Source organism: Cetorhinus maximus, chromosome 10, assembly GCF_964194155.1.
Source record: "Cetorhinus maximus chromosome 10, sCetMax3.hap1.1, whole genome shotgun sequence".
In the NCBI taxonomy this organism is placed as follows: domain Eukaryota; kingdom Metazoa; phylum Chordata; class Chondrichthyes; order Lamniformes; family Cetorhinidae; genus Cetorhinus; species Cetorhinus maximus.
Window position 1 is genome coordinate 117,640,025 of NC_135888.1, and position 21,893 is coordinate 117,661,917.

General features: G+C 44.0%; 1 protein-coding gene across 2 annotated transcripts in view; it reads left to right on the top strand.

Moving 5' to 3' along the window:
• Positions 1–21,893, top strand: part of sgcd (sarcoglycan, delta (dystrophin-associated glycoprotein)) — a 235,051-nt gene that overhangs the window by 163,610 nt on the left and 49,548 nt on the right. For both annotated transcript variants that reach the window (XM_078551046.1, XM_078551045.1), the window contains exon 6: positions 15,822–15,894. In XM_078551046.1, coding sequence (XP_078407172.1) covers positions 15,822–15,894 — 73 coding nt within the window. The remainder of the gene's footprint in view (positions 1–15,821; positions 15,895–21,893) is intronic.

A 21,893-nucleotide genomic window follows, 5' to 3' on the forward strand; every position in this document is an offset into this window, starting at 1 on the left:
GGAGTTGTTTAACGTGGCTGCGGAATAGAATACATTTGGCAACACCTTATTAATAAGGTCTCCACTTCTCTGTAAATGGTGCTGCAAACAATTAATGTGCTGTGACAAATGAGGGAGATTGGAAGAATGTGAACCTATTAGTCCATTTCATTTAAATGTGCAAAGATGATTTTTGCTGCACTACAAAAGGAATTGAATTGATCCTACTATTAACTGAAGAAGCGATATGTGAGACGCAGGTAATGAGTGAGGTTATCTGTAATCATGGAAATTGGCAGCACAAAATTGAAATTTACAAGGGGCAACATTTCCTCCATGTGCTGTTAACAGGGAAGTCATAAACATGGGCTTGATTTTACGGGGTGGGGAGAGGGGGCCGACTGCTCGGACCACCGGAAGGAAAGTTGGCTGGCAGCCAACGCATTGGAAAGAAGCCCACCCCACAACCATAGCCTGCTGCTGGAAGGCTAGTCTAGGTGAGAGTGGGACTTCTACCCTTCAGTGGGAGGAAGTACCGCTGTTTAGAGCTGCTGGTCAATCTGATTGGCTGGCAGTTCCAGCAGTCCCGGCAGTGCCAGAACTCCATAGCAGATGCTGAACTGCAATAAGGAACAGGAAGAAGAGCAATGACTGCTGAAACAGGTAAGTCCTGGGCTTTTAGAGCAGGGAGGGATCCAAGAGTCCAAGAGGAGAGGGGGGCTGGAGAGCTGCAGCTGGAGAGGGTCGGCGGCAAGGAACAAAGTGGCGGAGGGTGACACCTTGGTGTGGTGGGGGGGTGCCTCCAATGTGCACAGGACAGCCCCTGAATGATGTGCCCACTTTTCTGCCCACTTTTTCTCAATCTACCCTCAAAAAACAAACTGCTCATTCCCACCCACTTGCCCATTCCAATCATATTATGCCGTGGGGAGAGTAATATCCTGATCAATTGTCTTGGTAACAAGTTCCATGGACCTTTAGCTATTTATTTAAATATGGCGGACTGGTTGCCGATTTTGGCGCCCGCCCATCTAGCCTTTATGGGGGATAGCTCAGGGTAGGCAAGAAGGTGGTGGGCTGGGCATGGAAAATATGCCTGTTGGAGTACGCAAAATCCAGCCCCATATGATGTATGGGTGCTTTGCCAAAGGAATAGTTGATATGTAACCATTGCATCCTTTAAGGGAAAAGTGGATTATTTGATTCAGGGGAGACACATATCTAGGACAAGTAGGATCAGTTACGAATGTTTAAGAGCCAGGAAAGACATGATGGGTCAAATGGTTTCCATCTGCACTGTTAATTTCTATGATTCTTTGGCTCACAAATGAACATTTTTCTCTTCCGATGTATCAAAGACATGGGGCAGCATTTTCCTGTCGGTGAGTGGGGGCAGGGGCGGGGCCCGCTCGCCGATGCGTAAAATGATGCACGGTGACATTGGGCATGCATCCCGACGTCACTGCGCGTCACTTGGATTGTCAGCTTGGTAGGTGCGCAGCCAAGTCAGCTGCGCGCCTACCGAACTGTCAAAGGCCTGTTAAAAACTTGCTAACTCAATTTAATGAGCTGCCTGTCCAACCTTAAGGTTGGCGGGCAGGCGAAGAGCCCAGGCGGCCTTTGCATTTTTCATGAAACCTCATCTACAGGCGGGATGAGGTTTCACGAGCTGTTTTAAAATCTAATTAAAATTTATACATTTATTCTTTGACATGTCCCAGCTCATGTGACAGTGTCACATGAGGGGATGTGTTCTAAAAGTTTAAAAATCCTTTATTTCAAAGGTGAAGACTGAAAGGGGTGCTTCAGGGAGATCTCTGCACTCTTTCGCGCGCATGTGTGAAAGAGCGCAGGGAACCACTCAGGGAATCCCCATCCCTCCCGCTTCTGGGCGCGCATCATGATGGGCAGGCCTTAATTGGCCCGCCCACGTAAAATGGTGGCACAGCCCCAATCGGGGGCACCAATCGGGTTTGCGCCCGCCCCCGCACAAGCCCCCCTATTGGAGAAAATTTCTGGCCATGTTTGCTATTCATTCTGAATAGTGTTGAAGGATGAGAGATGTTTAAAATAACTGGAAGTTCAGAAGAAGGTGTCTTGAAGAGTTGGTGGCAGTGTGTACGACAGTGCAATTTGGGGAAAAAATGAAGGAGGTCACTGCAAAAAAAATGAGGAGCTTTCCTGAGCATAAGTGGAGATTGGAAATAGAACCATTAAACTGTAGCTCAATTCTCTGACTCACACTTTTTGTTTAGGATCCTAAATACTGGGAGATAAGGCTTGCCTGCACATTCTAACTCAGCTGCCTTGTGAATCCAACCAAAAGACAATTTTTGTGAAGATTCTCTAAAGGACTAATTTAGTTCTGATTAATGTGCAAATCACGTCAAAATTAAAACCAAGCAGATGCCAATTGGCCCTGATTGCTTATATTACCATGGCATAACGGTGAAAGGACAATTAAATTGAAAACATTCCTAATTATTGTCCCCAGTTCTATACTTGGAGATTATAATCTCCCCAAAGAGATCATTAGGAGTTCAGATACGAAACCAAAACATTCCTGTTACCCATCATCGATCCGCTCATTGCTCCCAACAGGTTTTGAAAATGCTCAAGAGAGTTTATTCCGAACTGCTTTCCTTGGCAAACATTTTAATGAAATAGTTTAAATGATGTCTCTACTTAAGGGAAGATGGAGGAAGGCAGGTCCAACACAAGGCCACATTTCATTAATGTTCAACGCTCAACCACTTAAACTCTGATTATTCTTCAAAGCAGTCTTCAATCGAGCGAAAAGCTGGGTGTCAATTTTAATGTAGAGTGGATTTCAGGTTGACAGGAAGGGAGCGCAAAACACAATAGTTTGCCTAAATTTGAGGCTTGGAGTATTTTTCGTCGGCCATATCTGCATGCTGCCAGTGAGCAGCTTCTCCTGCCCCCTCAGGACAAAGTTTCCGATTGGAGGGCCTCTTCTGTCTGCATATGAGCTTCAGAGCCACAATAACAGACCTCCCCACATATGGCCCAGTTAAAATAGTTCTTTTGACATAATAGGACCCTGATCTGCAAAAATCCTGAGACCCCCCGGTTGCTTTAGGCAGGCTTCTTATCCGCCTGCAGAACCCTGCAGGTCACAATGGGAGATGGCACATAAGGGCTGGTTTGGAAGGGGGTAACAAATCCTCTTGTTTAATAGCCCACCTGCCCGGTTTCTGATTCCTTGGTTCTGTTTCATGGTTCAATGCATGGACAAAGTTACAAATGTTGCCAAGTTTGTCATTTGGCAACTATTAATAGTGATCGGTATTGAGATTGTGTGATACTTGTCTTTGCACAGGATGATATACTAAATACCTTAATGAATTGAAAATAAACTTGCAATCTGCTCACTGATGTTGTATTTCTTACAGAAAGCTCTGGTTTTGGGAACAAGACTGCCCTGTTAATTTTAGCCCATATCATTGCGTGCAATTCTGGTCGCCACATTACCAGAAGGATGTGGAGGCGTTGGAGAGGGTGCAGAGGAGGTTTACCAGGATGCTGCCTGGTCTGGAGGTTATTAGCTATGAGGAGAGGTTGGAGAAACTCGGATTGTTCTCACTAGAGCGACGGAGATTGAGGGGCGACTTGATAGAAGTTTACAGGATTATGAGTGGCATGGACAGAGTAGATAGTCAGAAGCTTTTTCCCAGGGTGGAAGAGTCAATTACTAGGGGACATAGATTTAAGGTGAGTGGAGAAAACTATAAAGGTGATGTGCGGGGCAAGTTTTTTACGCAGAGGGTAGTGAGTGCCTGGAATTCGCTGCCAGAGGAGGTGGTGGAAGCAGGTACGATAGTGGTGTTTAAGAGGCAGCTTGACAAATACATGAATAGGATGGGAATAGAGGGATATGGACCCCAGAAGTACAAAATGTTTTAGTTGACGGGCAATATGATCGGCGCAGGCTTAGAGGGCCGAAGGGCCTGTTCCTGTGCTGTACTTTTCTTTGTTCTTTGTTCAACTGATGTATGTCAATCCTGTAGCATAGAACAGTTTTCAAGTTTCTGCACTGGACAGCCTTTTGAATTTCCTGGGTGAGATTGTAGTTTGCCTTATAAGCACATTTTCACAATGAGCCCATACCTATTTAGGACTGAACTGAAACCATGTCACAAACTTAAGCCAACCCATACAGATAGCACAGAATAGGCTTTCAAGCAGTTAGTCCAAGCTAAATGCAAATCCAGGTCCCAGAAATGAAATGACAATCTGCTAAACCTTGGCACCACCCACGCCATGGTAAGAATGTCCTTGCAGGGTTACTATTGCCCATCTATTGAGTCACTGTAATGGCATGCAATGTACACTGAAGTCATCAGTGGGAAAATCATTAGGTTTTGTTGCAGATGATAGTGAGTTTGCTGTACGCCAGCCAGCTGGAAATCCATCCATCTCAATTCCCCCATTTCTCCTCAACAGAGAGGGGAATGTAAATTTGGAAATGTATACTTACCAATTTTGTATCTGTAATAGTTGAATAGTGGAACAGTCAAGATCAGTCTGACTAGGACCCGAGTGGTTTTGTGCGTTAGCATTTCATTTCATCTCTGTGATATGGGTTTGACTAGTAGCACCAAAGTCAACTCTCTTCTATGTGCAACTGCCCTGAATGAAATCAGTTTGGGGCTAGTTCCTGTATGGTCCCATGGCTCAAAGCAGAATATAATGCAACAGAAACAGGCAAAAAAGTAAACAATCTCACTCGTCTGTGCAAAAACTGGAAAAAAGTTCCATCCTATATAGTTGCCATATCCCACTTAATAAGCACAAAAAAATCATTCCAAAAACTCCTAAGGACAGCCTAGTTAGACAGTCTAAGTAATCTGGCACAGGAGGGTGGTTGGATGAAGAGTGCATGTTTTATAGATCAGCATGCCCACGCATAGCTCAGGGTAGCTACAAAATAAAAATTCCTCTCCGGTGTCTCAGTAATGACCCAAACTTGAATTTTGTCGGCACCACAGGAATACAATACTTGGTTCATGTGAGAGCCAAAGGTGTAAAATTTACAAAAGAAATGTACGAATCAAAACACAAATCCTGTAAGCAGATTGTACCAATCTGCACTGAAAGCCATGACTGTTTTTCCTGCTACTTCCACTGCTCTCTGTAGAATGATGATTTAATGATTGTAGCTTTTTGATTTGAATCCAGAGGCACTTAGCCAATGGAACCAGTTAACACAGAAACTTAGGTGTGCTGATATTCATTAAACTTTGCAGACATCTGCTGAGTGTACTAGTTCAGAGAGTCCCTTTGAAACATTATCATCTTGAAGTGATGTCAAATTTTCATCGCATACCTGAACCTTATGGGAGGGATGTTGCCATGCTGGCATAAATAGGTCTTGGGTATATTTGAGGCCTGTTAGGAACATGTCGGCTTAACTTAACCTATGTGGTTTGAAGTGATTCCAGTGTTAGATTTCAAACGTTGTTACTTGAGGATAAACCATTTTCAGCTGTTTGCCCTCAGTTACTTATCAACTTTATAAGACATGAAACCTGCTCTGAGTCAGCAGTTGGCAAATCCGTGAGCGTGGCCTGAATGTCACACTGATTTTTCTGTTCTATGGGAAAGTCCTCGCCACCAACTCACTGTCCCCTGCAGTGATACGGTCAGGAGCAGAAATTCAGTAAGGTGGGAGAATAAATCCACTGTTGTGGATTTGTGCCATTGTGAGCAAAGTTTTCCCTGTGGACCCCAGTATCAGGCTCAAATGAGAGTCAAAAGCCCATCCCTCAGTCACGTGATTTTCCCTGGCCAATAAACGGCCAGAAGGCAGGCTCACTGTTCACTTATGAACAGTGGGTGAGCTCTTGAAGCTGGAAGGCCAATAGGAGGCCCTTCAACACTAAAGCAGCAGGTTTCTTCATCAGGCAAGTGACAGAGAGAATGTCACCATTTTGAGATGCCCTCTCTCCAACTTTTTAAAGTTTTAAATAAAGAGTAGAATCGCTGGGGCACCATTATGGAGGGGGAATCCTTGGGGCATTGCCCGCCTTCCAGATCTGTTGCTAAGAGACCGTCTCCAGGCAGCTACACTGTTTCCCTGATGCTTCCGGGTGCTTGGAAGCTGACTGAGAAATTCCAGTCGATCTCTGACAATCCTTAACAGGCTTAATTGGCTACCTGCCTCTTGTAGGCAGGTACCCCTGCTGCCCGCCTCTCACCCCCCTCCCCATCGCACCTCTGGGAAAATGATCCAGGGGTAAGATGCAATTACCCCAAGCAGTTAGGAAGGCAAATAACATGCCGGCCTTTATTGCAAGGGGATTTAAAGACAGGAGTGAAGTCTTGCTGCAAATGTATCAAGCCTTGGTGAGACTGCACATGGACTATTGTGTGCAGTTTTGGTCTCCTTACCTGAGAAAGGATATGTTTACTATAGAGGAGTGCAACAAAGGTTCACCAGGCTGATTCTTGAGATGGTGGGATTGTCCTATGAGGAGAGATTGAGTTGACTGGGCTTGTATTCTCTAGAGTTTAGAAGAATAAGAGGTGATCTCATTGAAGCATACAACATTCTTACAGGGCTTGACAGGGTAGATGTAGGAAGACTGGGGAGCCTAGAACCAGGGAACATAGTCTCAGAATAGGAGCCGTTGTTGGGGCGGGGTGGGGAGCGGAAAATGACATTGAAAGGAGGCTGTTGATGGTTGTACCCCACATCACCCCCACACCCTTCACCCCCCACCACCCCCCCCCCACCCCACCTTCACACCCGAGGCCTGAGCAGAGTCACTTTCCAGTCTCCCCCACACTGTCCCTGAACGGCTCCTGCCATCCTGAAAATTGTGGAAAGGGCCCTTAAATGGTCATTAATTGACTCAATTTGGGCTAGGGTGATCGGGCCAATCTAGGCCCCACCTGTCCCACTCTAAAATTGTGGAGATGTCGGGGCGGGCGTGAGCCCAGTGGGAAGGCCATTCGAGGAATTTTACGAGCCACCCTCACCTGCAAACCCACTGGCAGAGGAATGTAAAATTCTGCCCGGTGATCCTCTATTCATTTCCAAGTATTCAATAGGGAATCAGTGTCTGATCTGCATTGATCAGATAGAAAATGAAGATGGGTCCACATGGAGTTCTTGGGCTGGGAGGTATCGACCTAGGGTGTAGGCTTAAGGACTCTTCTTAAAAACCTGCATGAGGCTGCTGCATTAGAAGTGAGGGGTGAATGATTTGCACTGAAAATAACCCTTACAATAGCAGTCTTTTTTGTGCGATAACATTCATTTTCTTACAAAACAATTGTCGCTGTATTGGCCCCATCCTCATTTATCCAGTGTTGAAGACAGAAATTGTCATGCAAGGTGCTTTTACTAGCACAGATCAATACCAGTTCAGTACATTTTTACCATTTTTCTCTCCTTCTCTTGACACCAAAATTCTTCTTTACTAAGTCTGTTTCAAGTAACAGTTTCACTTGGAGGATCAAGCGAGGTGACGGAGACCAGTGATGAATGTCATCTGTGTTAATATGGATGAGGAAGGGAAGTGTTGTGGCAGTATGGGAAGAAGCCATTGCTGGAGATGATGTGGCTGTAATTGGATCAGTACCAGTGGTACCAAACAAGGACAGGCCCACAGAGCTGGGAAAAGAACAAGAAGGAAGAGAATGGTCTGATTAACTGTGCCGAAGGCCACTGAGTGGACAAGGAGTAACAAGCGCATCACAGTCACAGTGAACGCTGCTCATGGTTTGGATTATGTCTGTTTTGGTGCTGAAGGAGAGGCAGAGCCAAGGATTCAAACAGGGAGTTGTGGGAGAGATGGACATGGAGCTGGACGCTGAAAAATGTACAAGGCCTCGGGATATGAAAAGGAGGTCAATTTTTTGAGAATCGGTGTGCGTGGTTTTCTCCTTACCTGTCCAGCTGTTTTTAACCTGGATGTTATTTAGATTGAATTCTAGGAGACTGGCATTCGGGAGCTGTTTCCAAGCATTTGCACAATTAAATTCAGCTTTATTATCCCAACAGCAGAAATGAAGACCTAAGGCAGAATTTTACGCTGATTGCGCCCAACCTGATCGGATGTGAAATCGTGCGAGATGACGTCGGGCGAGTGTCCCGACGCCATCCCACGCTCGTGTGTCACTTCAGTCGGCGGGCGCGTGCAAAAGTCGGAAGTGCAGCCGCCGACAATTAAGAGGCCAATTAAGGTTATTAATGGTGCAATTGTCTCCCGCTTTTTCACGGTCCGTCCAACCTTATGGTTGGCGGATGGGCAAATCGGCCAGGTGGACCCTACATTTTTCATGAAACCTCATCCAAGGGTGGGATGAGGTTTCCATTATTAAATGAAAGAAAAAGAAAAATCTGTGGGCAGCATTTTTATGGTGTATATGTTCAGGTGACTGATTGTGATGCTTGGACTTTTTTTTCCTGATTTAAAACCTTTACTTAATGCTTTTCAGGTCTTCAGCTCCCTGAGGCAGCTCTCTGCCTTCAGGGAGCTTTCTGTCAGCGCCCACCCTCTTCCTGCCCCCACCCCGTCAGTTCTGAGCAGCACTCAGCGCGTGCTTCACACTGGCTGGCCGTTAATCGGCCAGCTAGCCTGAAATTGCGCTCGGTGGCCGATCACAGTCAGCGGTCCGTTCCCCAGTCAATCCCGGACCCGCCAATTGCACTCGCCTGTTGACCTAAAACTTCTGCCCCGAGTTTTTTTTTTCATCTCCCATTATCTGGCATAAACAAACAGTACACAAAAGCAGCTCCTGTCACTTGTGTTGTTTGTTTATCTTTCTTTCTATCATTTTTCAGTGTCTCTCGAATTCTGGAATCATTTTAACCTTAGCTGTCCGGTGGGTGGACAATTAAAATCATCCATCTTGTCCCATCCTTGACCTTCCAGGAGCTGACCATTTCTAATTTTAACCTGCTCAGGTGGCAAAGACACCCAACCAAAGGTGCTGGAGTCCTTTTTTTGCATTTGTATGTCAGTTCGATAATTTATCAGGGCTTGACTGCAATTTTAACTGGATGGCTTGAACAGGAAGTCACAGGGTGCAGACAACGGATATCAAGGGATATGGGGATAGTGTGGGAAAATTGCGTTGAGAATCAGGGCCTGTGGGGTCTTTACTTTTGAGGTCAGGAGGAACCGCAGCATTTCTCTGGGGATTTCCTGTCATGTACTCAGTCCCTCCTTCTCAACCATGAGATCCCCCACAAGGCACCTTGGCTCAGAAAGATTCAGGAAGCTAACTATTGAGAAACGCTTGTTTCTATCTCTCTGTGTGTCCTCTCTTTCTCTCTCACACCCTCACTCTCTCACACACACTCTCAGTTTTTCTCTTTCTTACTCACAAATAAAAGTGTGGCAATCACGAGAACCTTTTGAACAACAGCAACAACTTTTATTAATACAGTGACTTTAATTTAGCCAAACTTCCCAGGGTGCTTATCAGGAAGATTATCAAACAAATTATAGCACTCAGTCACTTAAGGAGATAGTACGCTGGATTTCATTTCTTTCTTTCATGTGGTGTGGGTATCACTGGCAAGGTCAGCATTTGTTGCCCATTTCTAATCACCCTCGAACTGAGTGGCTTGCTGGGTCATTTCAGAGGGCAGTTCAGAGTCAGGCTGTGGGCCTGGTGTCATATGTAGGCCAGACCAGGCAAGGATGGCAAATTTCCTTCCCTAAAAGGTATTAGTGAACCAGATCGGTTTTTACAACAATCAATCATGGTCTCATGGGGGAGAATTTTCTACTCGTCAGGAGGAATTGTGTGGGGGTGGGCGCGGGCGGGTGCGCAGCTGACCGGCGCCCCCTATCGGCTGGGCACCGCCATTTTACGTGGACGGGCCCAGTGTGACATGCACCTGGAAGCGCTGAGTGCCCCCTGTGCAGGCGTGGGGGTTGCCTGAGTCGAGGATTGCGCTCTTTTGTGCATGCGCGCGAAAAAGCGCAGGAATCTCCTTGAGGCACAGGGGCGCCTCAGGGAGATTACTTTCACTTATAAAACATTGATTAAAGGTAAAAAAAAATTTTAAGGACATGTCCCCTCATGTGAAACTGTCAGGCGAGCTGGGACATGTCCATTAATTTTATTAAAAACTTTTAAAACACTTTAAAAACGTTCATGAAACCTCATCCCGCCTGTGGATGAGATTCCGTAAAAAACGCAAAGGCCACCTGGGCTCTTTGCCTGCCCGCCAACCTTAAGGCTAGACGGGCAGCATTGCTAACAAGTTTAATTGGTTTTTTAAATGGCCTTAATAGGCCTTTGACATTTTGGTGGGTGCACAGCCACCTCTGGCACACACCCACTGAACACAATATCTAAATGACTACACAGTGACATCAGGATGCATGCCATTTTATGCCTTGGTAAGCAGGCCCCACCACCACTCACTGAGCTGAAGATTCTGCCCATGGTCACCATTAGTGAGACTAGCTTTTCAATTCCAGATTATTAATTGAATTTAAATTCCACCAACTGGCATGGTGTGAATTGAACCCTTGGCCCTAGAACATTAGCCTGGACCTCTAGGTTACTAGTCCAGTGACATTACCACTACGTCACCATCTCCCCGGGTGACCAAAGTCTTGGGCAAAGAGGCGGTTTTTTTGGAGTGCCTTAAAGAAGGAGAGAGAGGTCAAGAGACGGTGATGTTTATTGTAGAAATTACAGAGCTTAGGGCCTGGGTAGCTGAAGGTCTGGCCGCCAGTAGTGAAGCAATTAAAAATGGGGATGCATCAGAGGTCAGAATCAGAGGAGTGCAGATATCTCAGAGGGCGGCAAGCTGGAGGAGATTACAGAACGAGGGATATAGATAAATAGACCATAGAGGAATTGGAAACCAGGGACGAGGATTTTAAAATTGAGGTGTTCGTTAACCGCGAGCCCTTGTAGGTCAGAGAGCCTATGGGTGTATGCTGCAAAAGCTTTGAGATCGTAAAGAATGACACTTTTGCTGAATTAATTGCACCTGAAGAGCACTTTTGTGAGTCATATTTCAGCAGCCTTGCAGCCTGACCTTCATAAAAAATAATCCATTTCTGCGACTGCTTACAGCATACAGAGATGAAGGAGCTGTGTGTTCATTAGTTAAAATTATTTCCTTACCAGATGATTAATCATAACATTTAAAATTTACAGAAATGAAACAAATACTTGCTACTTGTAACCTGTCAAATTACCCTTTGAAAACTTGATCTGTGCTGATCATAATTACACCAACTTGAGTATTTAAAATGAATTGTTTTTGTAAGTCCTTCTGGACCATACACTTCAACCAGCCATGAGAGAAGCTTCTTTGTCTTTGTTATTGCCAGTATATAACCAGAGAATGTGAAGGGCACAGAGATTCCCTTTTCCTTTTCTTTCCCTCTACTATGCTGAGGTATCTAACTGCAATGTAGCGTCTCCTACTGATTGTTCAGCTGGGCTCAGAAAACTTAGCAAGTGAGCAAAACCGGATGCAGGATCCAGCTGCGCATCCCTTTGTGCCAGGGGGCTTTGGAATTGCGGCCTTTGTCATTATGATGCTTTTAATAAGAAAACCCTGGGCTTATAATTGGCTTACGTCAGCAATGCGAAATGTGCTCACAATGAATTGGCAGCCCCCTTTTACACCACGGCAGCTAATCTCCGTTGTGTAAAATGGACTGCCAATTTAATAGGAACCCATATTGCACTGCTGATGTAGATTTTGGCGGTCAAATTCAACTTTGATAGGGGCACAAACAGGTGACTGCAGCTCAGTCATATGCTATACACCCTCCCTTTCAGGCAATGTGTGTACAAATGCAAAATAAAGCAGGAAATGCTGGGAATACTCAGCAGGTCACACAACATCTGTGGAGAGAAAAACAATTAACGTTTCAGGTTGATGACCTTTTATCAGGGCAGTGTGTATAAACAACAGTTGATTCTCTAGCCCCATCTTGCACCCTTGCCAAAGGTTTATTTTACCCCCTTTGTATCTAGCCTGGAGATGTCTTGCTTCTAACATCAACTCAGCAATCATAAAATAATGTTTCACTTCTTGCTGACTTTTTTGACCCTGATAAACTTCTCGCCACCCAAAGGCAGGAGCCAAGGATTCACCAGCAGCTCTGCTGAGAATTGGCACAAGCTGTAGATTTTTAGTGCTTCCCCAATAAGACTATCTGAGTAGTAGCCTTAAACACAGTTTCATTTTAGCAGCTGAACGGCACAAGGATGTTCCAATTAAAAAATCCGAAGGCCAGAGTTTTAGGTTCGGTGTACGGGGGGCGGGGCCCGCTTGTGTAAAATGACACGTAGTGATGTCAGGCGTGCGTCCCCATGTCACTGTGCGTCATTCTGATTTTCAGTTCGGCGGGCACGCACCGGAGTCGGCTGCACGCCTGCCGAACTGTCAAAGGCCTATTAAGGCCACTTAAATATCAATTAAAACACTTAACATAGCTGCCCGTCCAACCTTAAGGTTGTCGGGCAGACGAAGAGATCAGGCGGCCTTTGCATTTATCATGAAATCTCATCCGCGGGCGGGATGAGGTTTCATGAATGATTTATAATTCAAATAAATTTTTTCATTAAAATTCATAGACGTGTCCCAGCTCATTTGGCACTGTCACATGGGGGGGACATGTCTCAATTTTTTTTTTCTTTCTTTATTTAAATTTTTAAAAATCAAACTGATCTCCCTGAGGCAGCTCTGTGGCTCCGACTCAACCTCCTCCCCCCCGCCCACACAAGGAGCGCTCAGCGCTTCCGGGTGCGGGCGGCGATCGGCTGCACACCCGCCCGTGCCAGCTCCCGCCCAGCCCCCACCCCCCCCCCTGACAGGGAGAAAATCCTCCCCAAAGTTTTTAAATGAAAACCATGCGAACAATCTTCTCTATTATGGCCCATCAAATTTATTTAATCTCTGGAAGAAATGCCCTGTAGAATATCTTTATTTCATTCAAAGGCTAAACAAGCGATGGGCCATAATTTCTATGTAGGTTTGCAGGCTCCATTCATTAAACAGTAGTAAATTGCTGCCTATGGATGACATTTCCACAGTATAGCAAGCGTAATATTCTGGGGGATTTGGTCACCTATGTCTACACTTGCCCCATTAACTATCAGCTGTGTCCCTAACCTTATACTGATGCTCAGTTGGTTGCACTCTTGCCTCTGAGTCAGAAGGTTGTGGGTTCTAGTCCCACTCTAATTGTTTGAGGACAGAAATCCTAGGCTGACACTGCAGTGTAGTACTGAGGGAGTGCTGCGCTGTCAGAGGTAGCAGCTTTCAGATAACACACTAAACTGAGGCCTGGTTTGATCAATCGGGTGGATGTACAAGATCCTGTGGCGGTATTTTGAAGAAGTGTAGCGGAGTTCTCCCTGGTATCCTGTCCTAATTTTTATCCCTCAATCAACATCAATAAAAAAAAGATTATCCAGTCATTATCACATTGCTGTTTATAGGACCTTGCTGTGCGCTAATTGGCTGCTGCGTTTCCCACGGTTACGATGGTGACTACACTGATTGGCCATAAAGTGCTTTGGAGTATTCTGAGGTGATGAAAGGTGTGATGTAAATGCAAGGCTTTCTTTTAACCAGATATTTATTTTGTTAATTTTTTTAAATAGTTAAACAATACCGCATTACCTGTTCTGAAGCCCTGAAATAAATCTGATTTGTGTTCACTCTCCGATAAGCCTTACATTAAAACAGTGACCACACTAAGTAAAGCACTTTGGGATGTTCTGTGGTCATGAAAGACACAATCTCTCAAATTGTTCGAGTTACTTTAACAGTTTGCATTTACTTGGACAATGTCATGTAGACACAAATCAAAGCTAGGTTGCTTCACCAATATCTTCCGTTACTAATAAGCCGTTGTGGTTTATAAATCTTTAATTATTGACTCTTGTCTAGTGAGGATGACACCCATCAATTACAACAGGACATAGATAGGTCAACAGAATTGGCAGGCAAGTGGCCGATGGAATCTAACACAGAGAAGTATGAAGTCACTTTGGCAGAAAGAATAGGGAGAGGCCATATAGACTTAATGGTAGAGTTCTAAAAAGTGTACAGCGACAGAAGGAACTGGGAATTCATGTGTGTAAATCTTTCAAGGTGCAGAGCATATTGAGAGAGCAGTGAGAAAAGCATATAGGATCTTGGGCTTCATAAATACAGGTATTGAGTACAAAAGCAGGCAAGCTATGCTGAACCTTTCTAAAGCTCTGGTTTGACCACAAGTAGAGTATTACATCCAGTTCTGGTCACCACACTTTGGGAGGGATGCAAGGGTCCGTTAGAGGATGCAGAGGAGATTTACCAGAATAGTTGCAGGGTTGAGAGATTTTAGCCAAAAGGCTACACTAAAGAATCTGGGGTTGTTCTCCTTGAAGCAAAGCAGATTGAAGGGAAATTTTATAGAGGCGTACAAGTTTAGATAAGGTAGATAAAGAAAAGCTGTTCCCTTTAGCTGATGGTATAAGAACTAGGGGACACAGTTTTAAGCTTTGGGTAAGAGATGCAGGGGGAATGTGAGGAAGAACTTTTTTGCGCAACAAGTGGTAATGACCTGGGACTCATTGGCTATGAGGATGGCGGAAGCAGAGATGATGAATAAATTGAAAGGAAATTGAATGGGAATTTGGGCGAAATAAAGTTACAGGGCTAGAAGGATAGAGCAGTGAAATGGGACTGACTGGACTGCTCTGCAGAGAGCTTGAATGGACTCGATGAGCCAAATGCCCTCCTCCTGAGTCATAATGACTGTAAGGCTCTATTTCTAAAAGTCTGCAGTTTGAGAGGGGAGAGAGAGGTAACTGTTAGGCATCAACCAAACAACACAAAATATTGGAGGGACTTCCCCAGTGGTTCTCTGAGTTTATCCAGCCTGTGCTCATTGAGTTAGCTGCTCCCAGCCGGGGTGGTGATAATAAGGAAAGTAATGTTGCTGTATGTACCTCAGAGTTAAAAATGGGGAATCCTGTAGTTTTCAAGGTTCTCCTCCCTGACTGCTGCAGGTAACTGTGCATGTGGATTTCAGGTGAAGACAGGATTAGGCTTGTCTGTGGTGCCCTCTTGTGGTCAGAAAACCTGCCAACTGTTACTGTCGATTCTCAAACATATGTAATGGCTGATAACCCAAGGTAAAAATGAGGAGCTAGTATATATGGAAACAAAACCCAGAAAGGAGGCATGTTTTCAAAGTGGTGGATGGGATTGCTGCTCATATGGAAACAGAAAATACTGGAAATATGGAACAGGTCATTCATCATCTGCAAAGAACCAGTCCTGGGAGTAGACTATTTCTCAAACTTCATTTTTATCTTATTTTTTAATCACAAAAAAATTCTCTTTCTTTCTCCTCAGCCAATCTCAAAATGTGACATTCCCCATTGCTTCCGAGATCCGAGTTGGATATGAATTTTTTAGCAGTCTTCTTGATAACGCTTGCTGTGTTTCTAAAGGGATAGAGCTGAGGTAGACATATCTCTGGAGCAGGAATCAAACCTCTGTGTCACCGTACCGTGACAGTATGCTTCGGTGCTCCAACACAATGGGGTGAATTTTAACTCATGGGTGGGAAAGCAGCCTGGTGAGCAGCCAGCGGGAAACCCATCTGGTTTTAAGGGCGAGAGCTCATTGAATGCGCCAGGCTGGTTTTCATGGGGTGGGTAGAGTAGAAATTCTCTATGATGTGTCAGCAAGATACTTGTTTATACCTATCTTGTATTCTTATGTTCAGTAGTATTGGAGCTCGCTGAACTAATTCACTCAGGTACAGAATTGAGGAAGTCTGAACTTTAATATTTCTTGAGTAACATCAACTGGACTTTCCCTGCAGGTGCTGAAGGAGCTGTGTTTGAAAGGTCTCTAGAAACACCACACATCCGAGCCGAGCCTTTCAAAGAGCTGAGGTATGAAATATGATTTCCCAGTTCCTTTCTATTATCTTTCTCCTTTTCCTATACCCTTCCCTTCTTTCACCCTTCTCTTCCTTATCCTCTCAATTTTTCCCTCCCTTATCCCCTTCCCTTCTTTCATTTATTTTCTCTTCTTCCCTTTCTTTTTGCCCTCTCTTTACCTTTTCCATTTCTTCCTCTCCCCTGTTGTCCGTTAAAGCTTCACTTCCCCTCTCCTTTCACTGTTTCTCTTCCTTTTCCTCTTCACATTGGATGTGTTTGATATGAGCTCTATTTTCTGGAGTCAGTATACTAATGGTCAAAACTAAGATGATGTTGAATGGTAACATGAGGGGAAGTATAGCTCTAGAATTGTTGTCACAATTATAAAGGACGACAGAAACCTTATGGTGCTTATACTGTGAAGGCACAATAACATGCCCGTGTATCACATCTGACATTATAAATCTATTAAAAGACAGGGAAATGCCTGAGACCTTCAGCAAGCCAGGCAGCATCTATGGAGAGAACAGGCTAGTTATCCTATCAGGTGCAGATCCTTCTTCAAAACAGAAGACTCCACCCCAAAATATTAATTTATTTTTTCTGCCCATTGACGCTATCTGACAGCATTTTCTGATGTTATTTCAGATCTCCAGTATCTGTAGTTTTTGGAGTATTTTTATGTAACAGTTGACAGGAGCACAAAATAGGCAACAGTGAATCAACTGCTCCTTCTACAACCAGTCTCATTTCCTAAACAAAAACAGAATTACCTGGAAAAACTCAGCAGGTCTGGCAGCATCGGTGGAGAAGAAAAGAGTTGACGTTTCGAGTCCAACATGACCCTTCAACAGAACTGAAGTATAGTTAGGAGAGAACTTCAGTTCTGCTGAAGGGTCATGTTGGACTCGAAACGTCAACTCTTTTCTTCTCCACCGATGCTGCCAGACCTGCTGAGTTTTTCCAGGTAATTCTATTTTTGTTTTGGATTTCCAGCATCCGCAGTAGCTTTTTGTTTTTTTCAGTCTCATTTCCTTCCTATTGAAGTCATGGGGCGGGGTGTAAAACCAGCTGCTGATTCATTATCACCCACTTTGCACTAATGCTAATGACCAATTCCGCACCCACTATTAATTTTTATGCATGCTAAAATTTAAAACGAGATGAAATTTCATTGCAAAATGTGCAATGCAGCAGCACAAACTTGGGATCCTTCTTTAATAAATGACCAATTCCTGTGAATCTGTAAAAAGAAAAACCTTGCATTTCTTTTGGGAAGGGTCAGTGTTCAATATTTAGAAGGACTCAGTTACAGAAAGTGATCAATGAAACTAAATCACCAACATAAAAGTTCAATGCCAAAGCTTGTTTATTCTTAACAGCATTTTAGTTAGTGTAAGGAACTCACAAAGGCTCCTTACACAGCACCTTCCAAACCCACATCCACTACTATCTAGAAGGACAAGTACAGCAGACACATGGGAACACCACCACCTGGAAGTTCCCCTCCAAGCCACTCTCCATCCTGACTTGGAAATATATCGCTGTTCCTTTACTGTCACTGGATCAAAATCCTGGGATTCCCTCCCTCGCAAGTCTGCAGTGGTTCAAGAAGGCAGCTCACCACCACCTACTCAAGGGCAATTAGGGATGGGCAATAAATGCTGGCCCAGCCAGCAACGCCCACATCCCATGAATGAATAAAATAAAGGAAAATATTTACTACAATACTTCCATCTACCTGTAAAAGTACTCTAAAAGCTAGATACATTGTATTTAAAACCTTGACTTTATCAGTAGAAAGAAGAACTAAGAAGTGATCCTATGGAATAGTTTTGATCCAGCAATTGAACTTGCACAAGAAATCATTTGACATATAAGAGACTTATCTTTTAACTGCTTGACACATGGCAGGCTTTCTTTTTAATCTCTTGGAATGCGGCACAATATCCTTTAAATCCTTTGGTGTGTAGCAGAATCATATTGTAGCTTTCACTTCCCACTGAAGATGTTTACCTACAAGCTGTCCTCCGTACCGATAATAATGAGGTTTCAAATAAAATGAATTTAGCTTTTAGGGTAATTTAAATGTGATCTTTTTAAGATGCAGCTGGAAGAATTGTAACTTAATATTTTCCTTATAATTATAAAATGTAGTTAACCCTTTATCGCTGCCTTCTGAGCTCTTTACATCACCGATCTAGATTTGTGTAATCTGTTCCCTTTTACCCTTCTATTGATAGCCTTACTTTCAGCCTTCTAAGTCCCATGCTCTGGAATTCCACTTCTCTGTTTCCCCTCCTCTACACATCCCTTTCTTCCTTTAAGCTTATTTAAAACCCACATTGGGAGACCAGACTGATGGTCACCCCCATCTAGCATCTCCTTCTTTAACCCGATATACATTTATGACGGATTACACCTTTATGAAATAGGTGGGACATTTTTCAAATGCAGGTTATCATCAAAGTAGGTAAGCTTTCTGGGCTCTGATTAATCTCATTGCTGTCAGTGACTAATTAAGCCCTAAGTGTTATTAACAGACCCGAACCAAAGGAAGCCGAAAGGTTTTAAGATTTACAGGAATCAGCCACTCGTTAAACAGTCAGATACATCTAGCTTTCGAATTTTCTATTCACTTCTAGACCTGACTTGAGCTCAGGTCAGGTTCAGTGGTGTCAGGTACTTATTTAATTGGCTGATTGTTTGCGTCTTACTGAAGTTGACTCCCACTGCCCTATTATCCAGTTTGGATCCATAAACTGCTTTATTCTGCAGTAGGCAGCAAATTTTCTGAGCATGGGGTGTGATGGGGTGTGGTGAGGTGGGTGGGGTGGGTGGGGGGTGGCGGGGAGTTGATGTTGAACTGTCAATATTCGCCATAATCACCCATCCGAAACTACAACTTCAGGATATCGAGTAGGCGCAGATTAGTGTGGAAAGACTGACGTTGGGGTCTGTCACTCAGGGTCCTGACACAAGCTGTGCTGCAGACTCCCCCAATCCCGACCCCCCCACCCGCCCCTAGAGATGTGAAAACATTAACTTTCCCATCCTCACATCCCTGTTAGAAATCCCATAAAATGTTACACCTTGTTCAATCAGGCGTAACTCAGTTTTTAACTGCGATGCAACTTTGATGAACAGAACTGACCCTGAAAGGATAATTATGTATTCGTGGAGTGCTGTTAAATAATCAATTAATCGATTTTCAAAACTAAAATTTTATTAATTGTTTTTAAAGGTTTTTTTTCAGAATTTTTTAGCTTCTAACTTCCCATCCCCCACCATGTGTATGTCCCAATCTTTAAATGTGCTTAATGCATAAGTTTATAAAAGCGATTTTATTTTGCTACCTTTTCTTACCTGATTTCTGTGAAAATCCTTTAATATAATTGGCTGCTTAAACAGCCTGGTGATATCACTGTGAACACCCAATAATCAGCTGAAGTGTCACTACACAGAGGCGAAATTATCGCCACAGAGATCAACTGATCTCTCTGCGAGACTTACTTTGACGTCAGTGGCGAGCGTTCTTGCTTTGCACCCGACTGCAAACCCTGGGTCACAGACAATATGATTAGAGGCAATTGGTATAATCATTATAAACGCTGTTCATCACTATTACAAAGGAACACATGGGAGTTAGCCGACTGGGTCATTTAATTAAACTTAAAAGTTTGCAATCTCTCTCTCTGCTCTCTCCTACCATCCAAGTCGATGATTCACTCCCTTCACAGTCCTCTGCTTCTTGACATTTTTGGCAGCTGTTCTGGTTTTATTTTACCTGTCTCTCCCTCGCCTACAGCGATCATAAGAGTTTGTCAATGACATAGTGATTGGGTGCATCCTGAGAAATTAACTGTCTGGAATTTCTACAGGAGGTCTCCTGGTCTGCTGCCATTAACCAATTGATTGAAAATTGGCAAAAACCTTGAGGAAAAGGCATAATCAGCCATTTATTCTGTTAAAGTTACAGCTGATGATTGGAAGAGCCCCCACTGAAGCTCGACTCCGATAGCTTTGAGACATGTTTTTCTAATAATACATTTTAAAATTACATATGTTCTCCACTTTTCCCTTGGAAATAACCACTGGGCCTGTGCCTACTTCAGGTAGATTCCTAATGCATAAGAACATCAGGATTAGGAGCAGGAGAAGACCATATGGCTCCTCAAGCCTGCGCTGCCATTCACTATGATCATAGCTGATCTTGGGCTTCAACTCCACTTTCCTGCCCGCTTCTCATATCCCTTAATTCCCTGAGAAACCAAAAATCCGTCTATTAACTGTCAGTGCTCACCATCATTACAACTGTGAAACAGACAGCAACTTCTGGCATCCATACATGTGCATTTAAACACAAAGATCCAAAAGTTGCCGCCATTGGTTCCATACTCCTGCGCAGCAGCTGGGGGGAGGTGCAGATGGGGGGTGCAGGGGGTTGCTGGTGGTGAAGTGGAGTGCCTTGATGATTACTCCAATAATGAAATCATCACAGAGATCAATGTCGTGGCATCGATGTGAGGTAATTGCCCACTTGTTATGAATTAAAATAACCAGAAAAGTTTACAGCCTGTCTAAGGAGGGGCAAGGAGCCTTTTTGCCATTTGTGGATATTTAATAATGCCAGGATTCTACTCCTTTGACTAAGGTTTGGCTGCCTGTCGTGATATCTCATTGTGTGTCTCTGTGCCATGTTATATTTTATAATGGTCCTAGTACCGACTATGAATTCCAGGGACAGCGCAGTAGGGGTGGAAACCTGACACACCAGCCTGGATTTTTGCAACAACGGAGAGCTTCTCCGCTATTGCAGAAATGGCGGAAGTCCCACTCCCGAACATGGCATCTACCATTTTTGCGGGGGTGGGAGTGGTTCTGGGTCAGGATTTGTGCATGTGAGTTTTGCGGAGGCACCTGCCCACATAAGTCAGCAGCTGCCTCCACTCATGAAGTTTTGGTGACCCAGGTGCATGGACTTTAGATCTGGTAGGAGCAGGCCTGAACTTTGTGGAGTCCTTTGGAGAGGTGGAGTGACATTTTGAGGAGGTAGGATACTCCTTTGGATATGATCCCGGGACACCATTGAAGGAGGTCAGATGCCCTTTGGTGAGGGCAAGTACCCCATGGAGAGGTAAGGTGTCCCTTAAGATTTATAAAATTAGGCATGAATGTGTATAAATAGTATTTAAATGCACTAACTGTCAAGCTCATTGGAACTGTCAAAAGTGTCAAAATGAACTGTCATAGGCAACTGTCAAGCTGTCAAGGTATTTCAAACTCACGCCCTTTAAATCTTTGAAAATAAATGTCTGGAATATTTTAAAGAATCAGTGCTTGCTATTTCACTCCATCTGTTAACATAAGCCTGAGGGCTACCGTTACTGGATTAGTACTGCATGACTGATTTAACAACGTTCTGTTATCACAGTAGAGTGCCTTGCATTTCATAGTTTGACTGATATCTCCAAGTGGTTATAGGCTCTCTGAAGTGGGACTATGAATTTCAATGTTTTTGTAAGGGATTAAGCACTTAAATGAAATGTTTGTTGGTATATAAAGATGTAGTTGAATTAATGTAAATGTAGTGAATGGGTTTTTATGAATGAGAGTATTTTCTTAAAAATAACATCTGCAATAGACATTTAGAACTTAATTTTATTTAATCTCAGCTTGTTTTTTTATTCATTCATGGAATGTGGGCTTCGCTGCTGGGCCTGCATTTATGTCCTGAGGTCTGCCCATGGTGGATGCTGGGTGAGTAGGCATGGTAGATTTAAGGGGAAAGCGTGATGGGTGGGGTTATGGGTTGGCATGAGTTGGCACTAAGTTGGCATAGGGGCTATAAAGGGCCATGAGAGGTGAGTAGAGGGCATAAGATGGCATGGGTTGGCATGGAAGGGGCATGGAGAGTATGTAGGTGTTGAGGGGGTGTGAGCAGTGAGGAATGGAGGGCTGATTTTGTTTTATTGCTTTTTTAAAAAAACCTTGGACACAGTGCTGGAGCA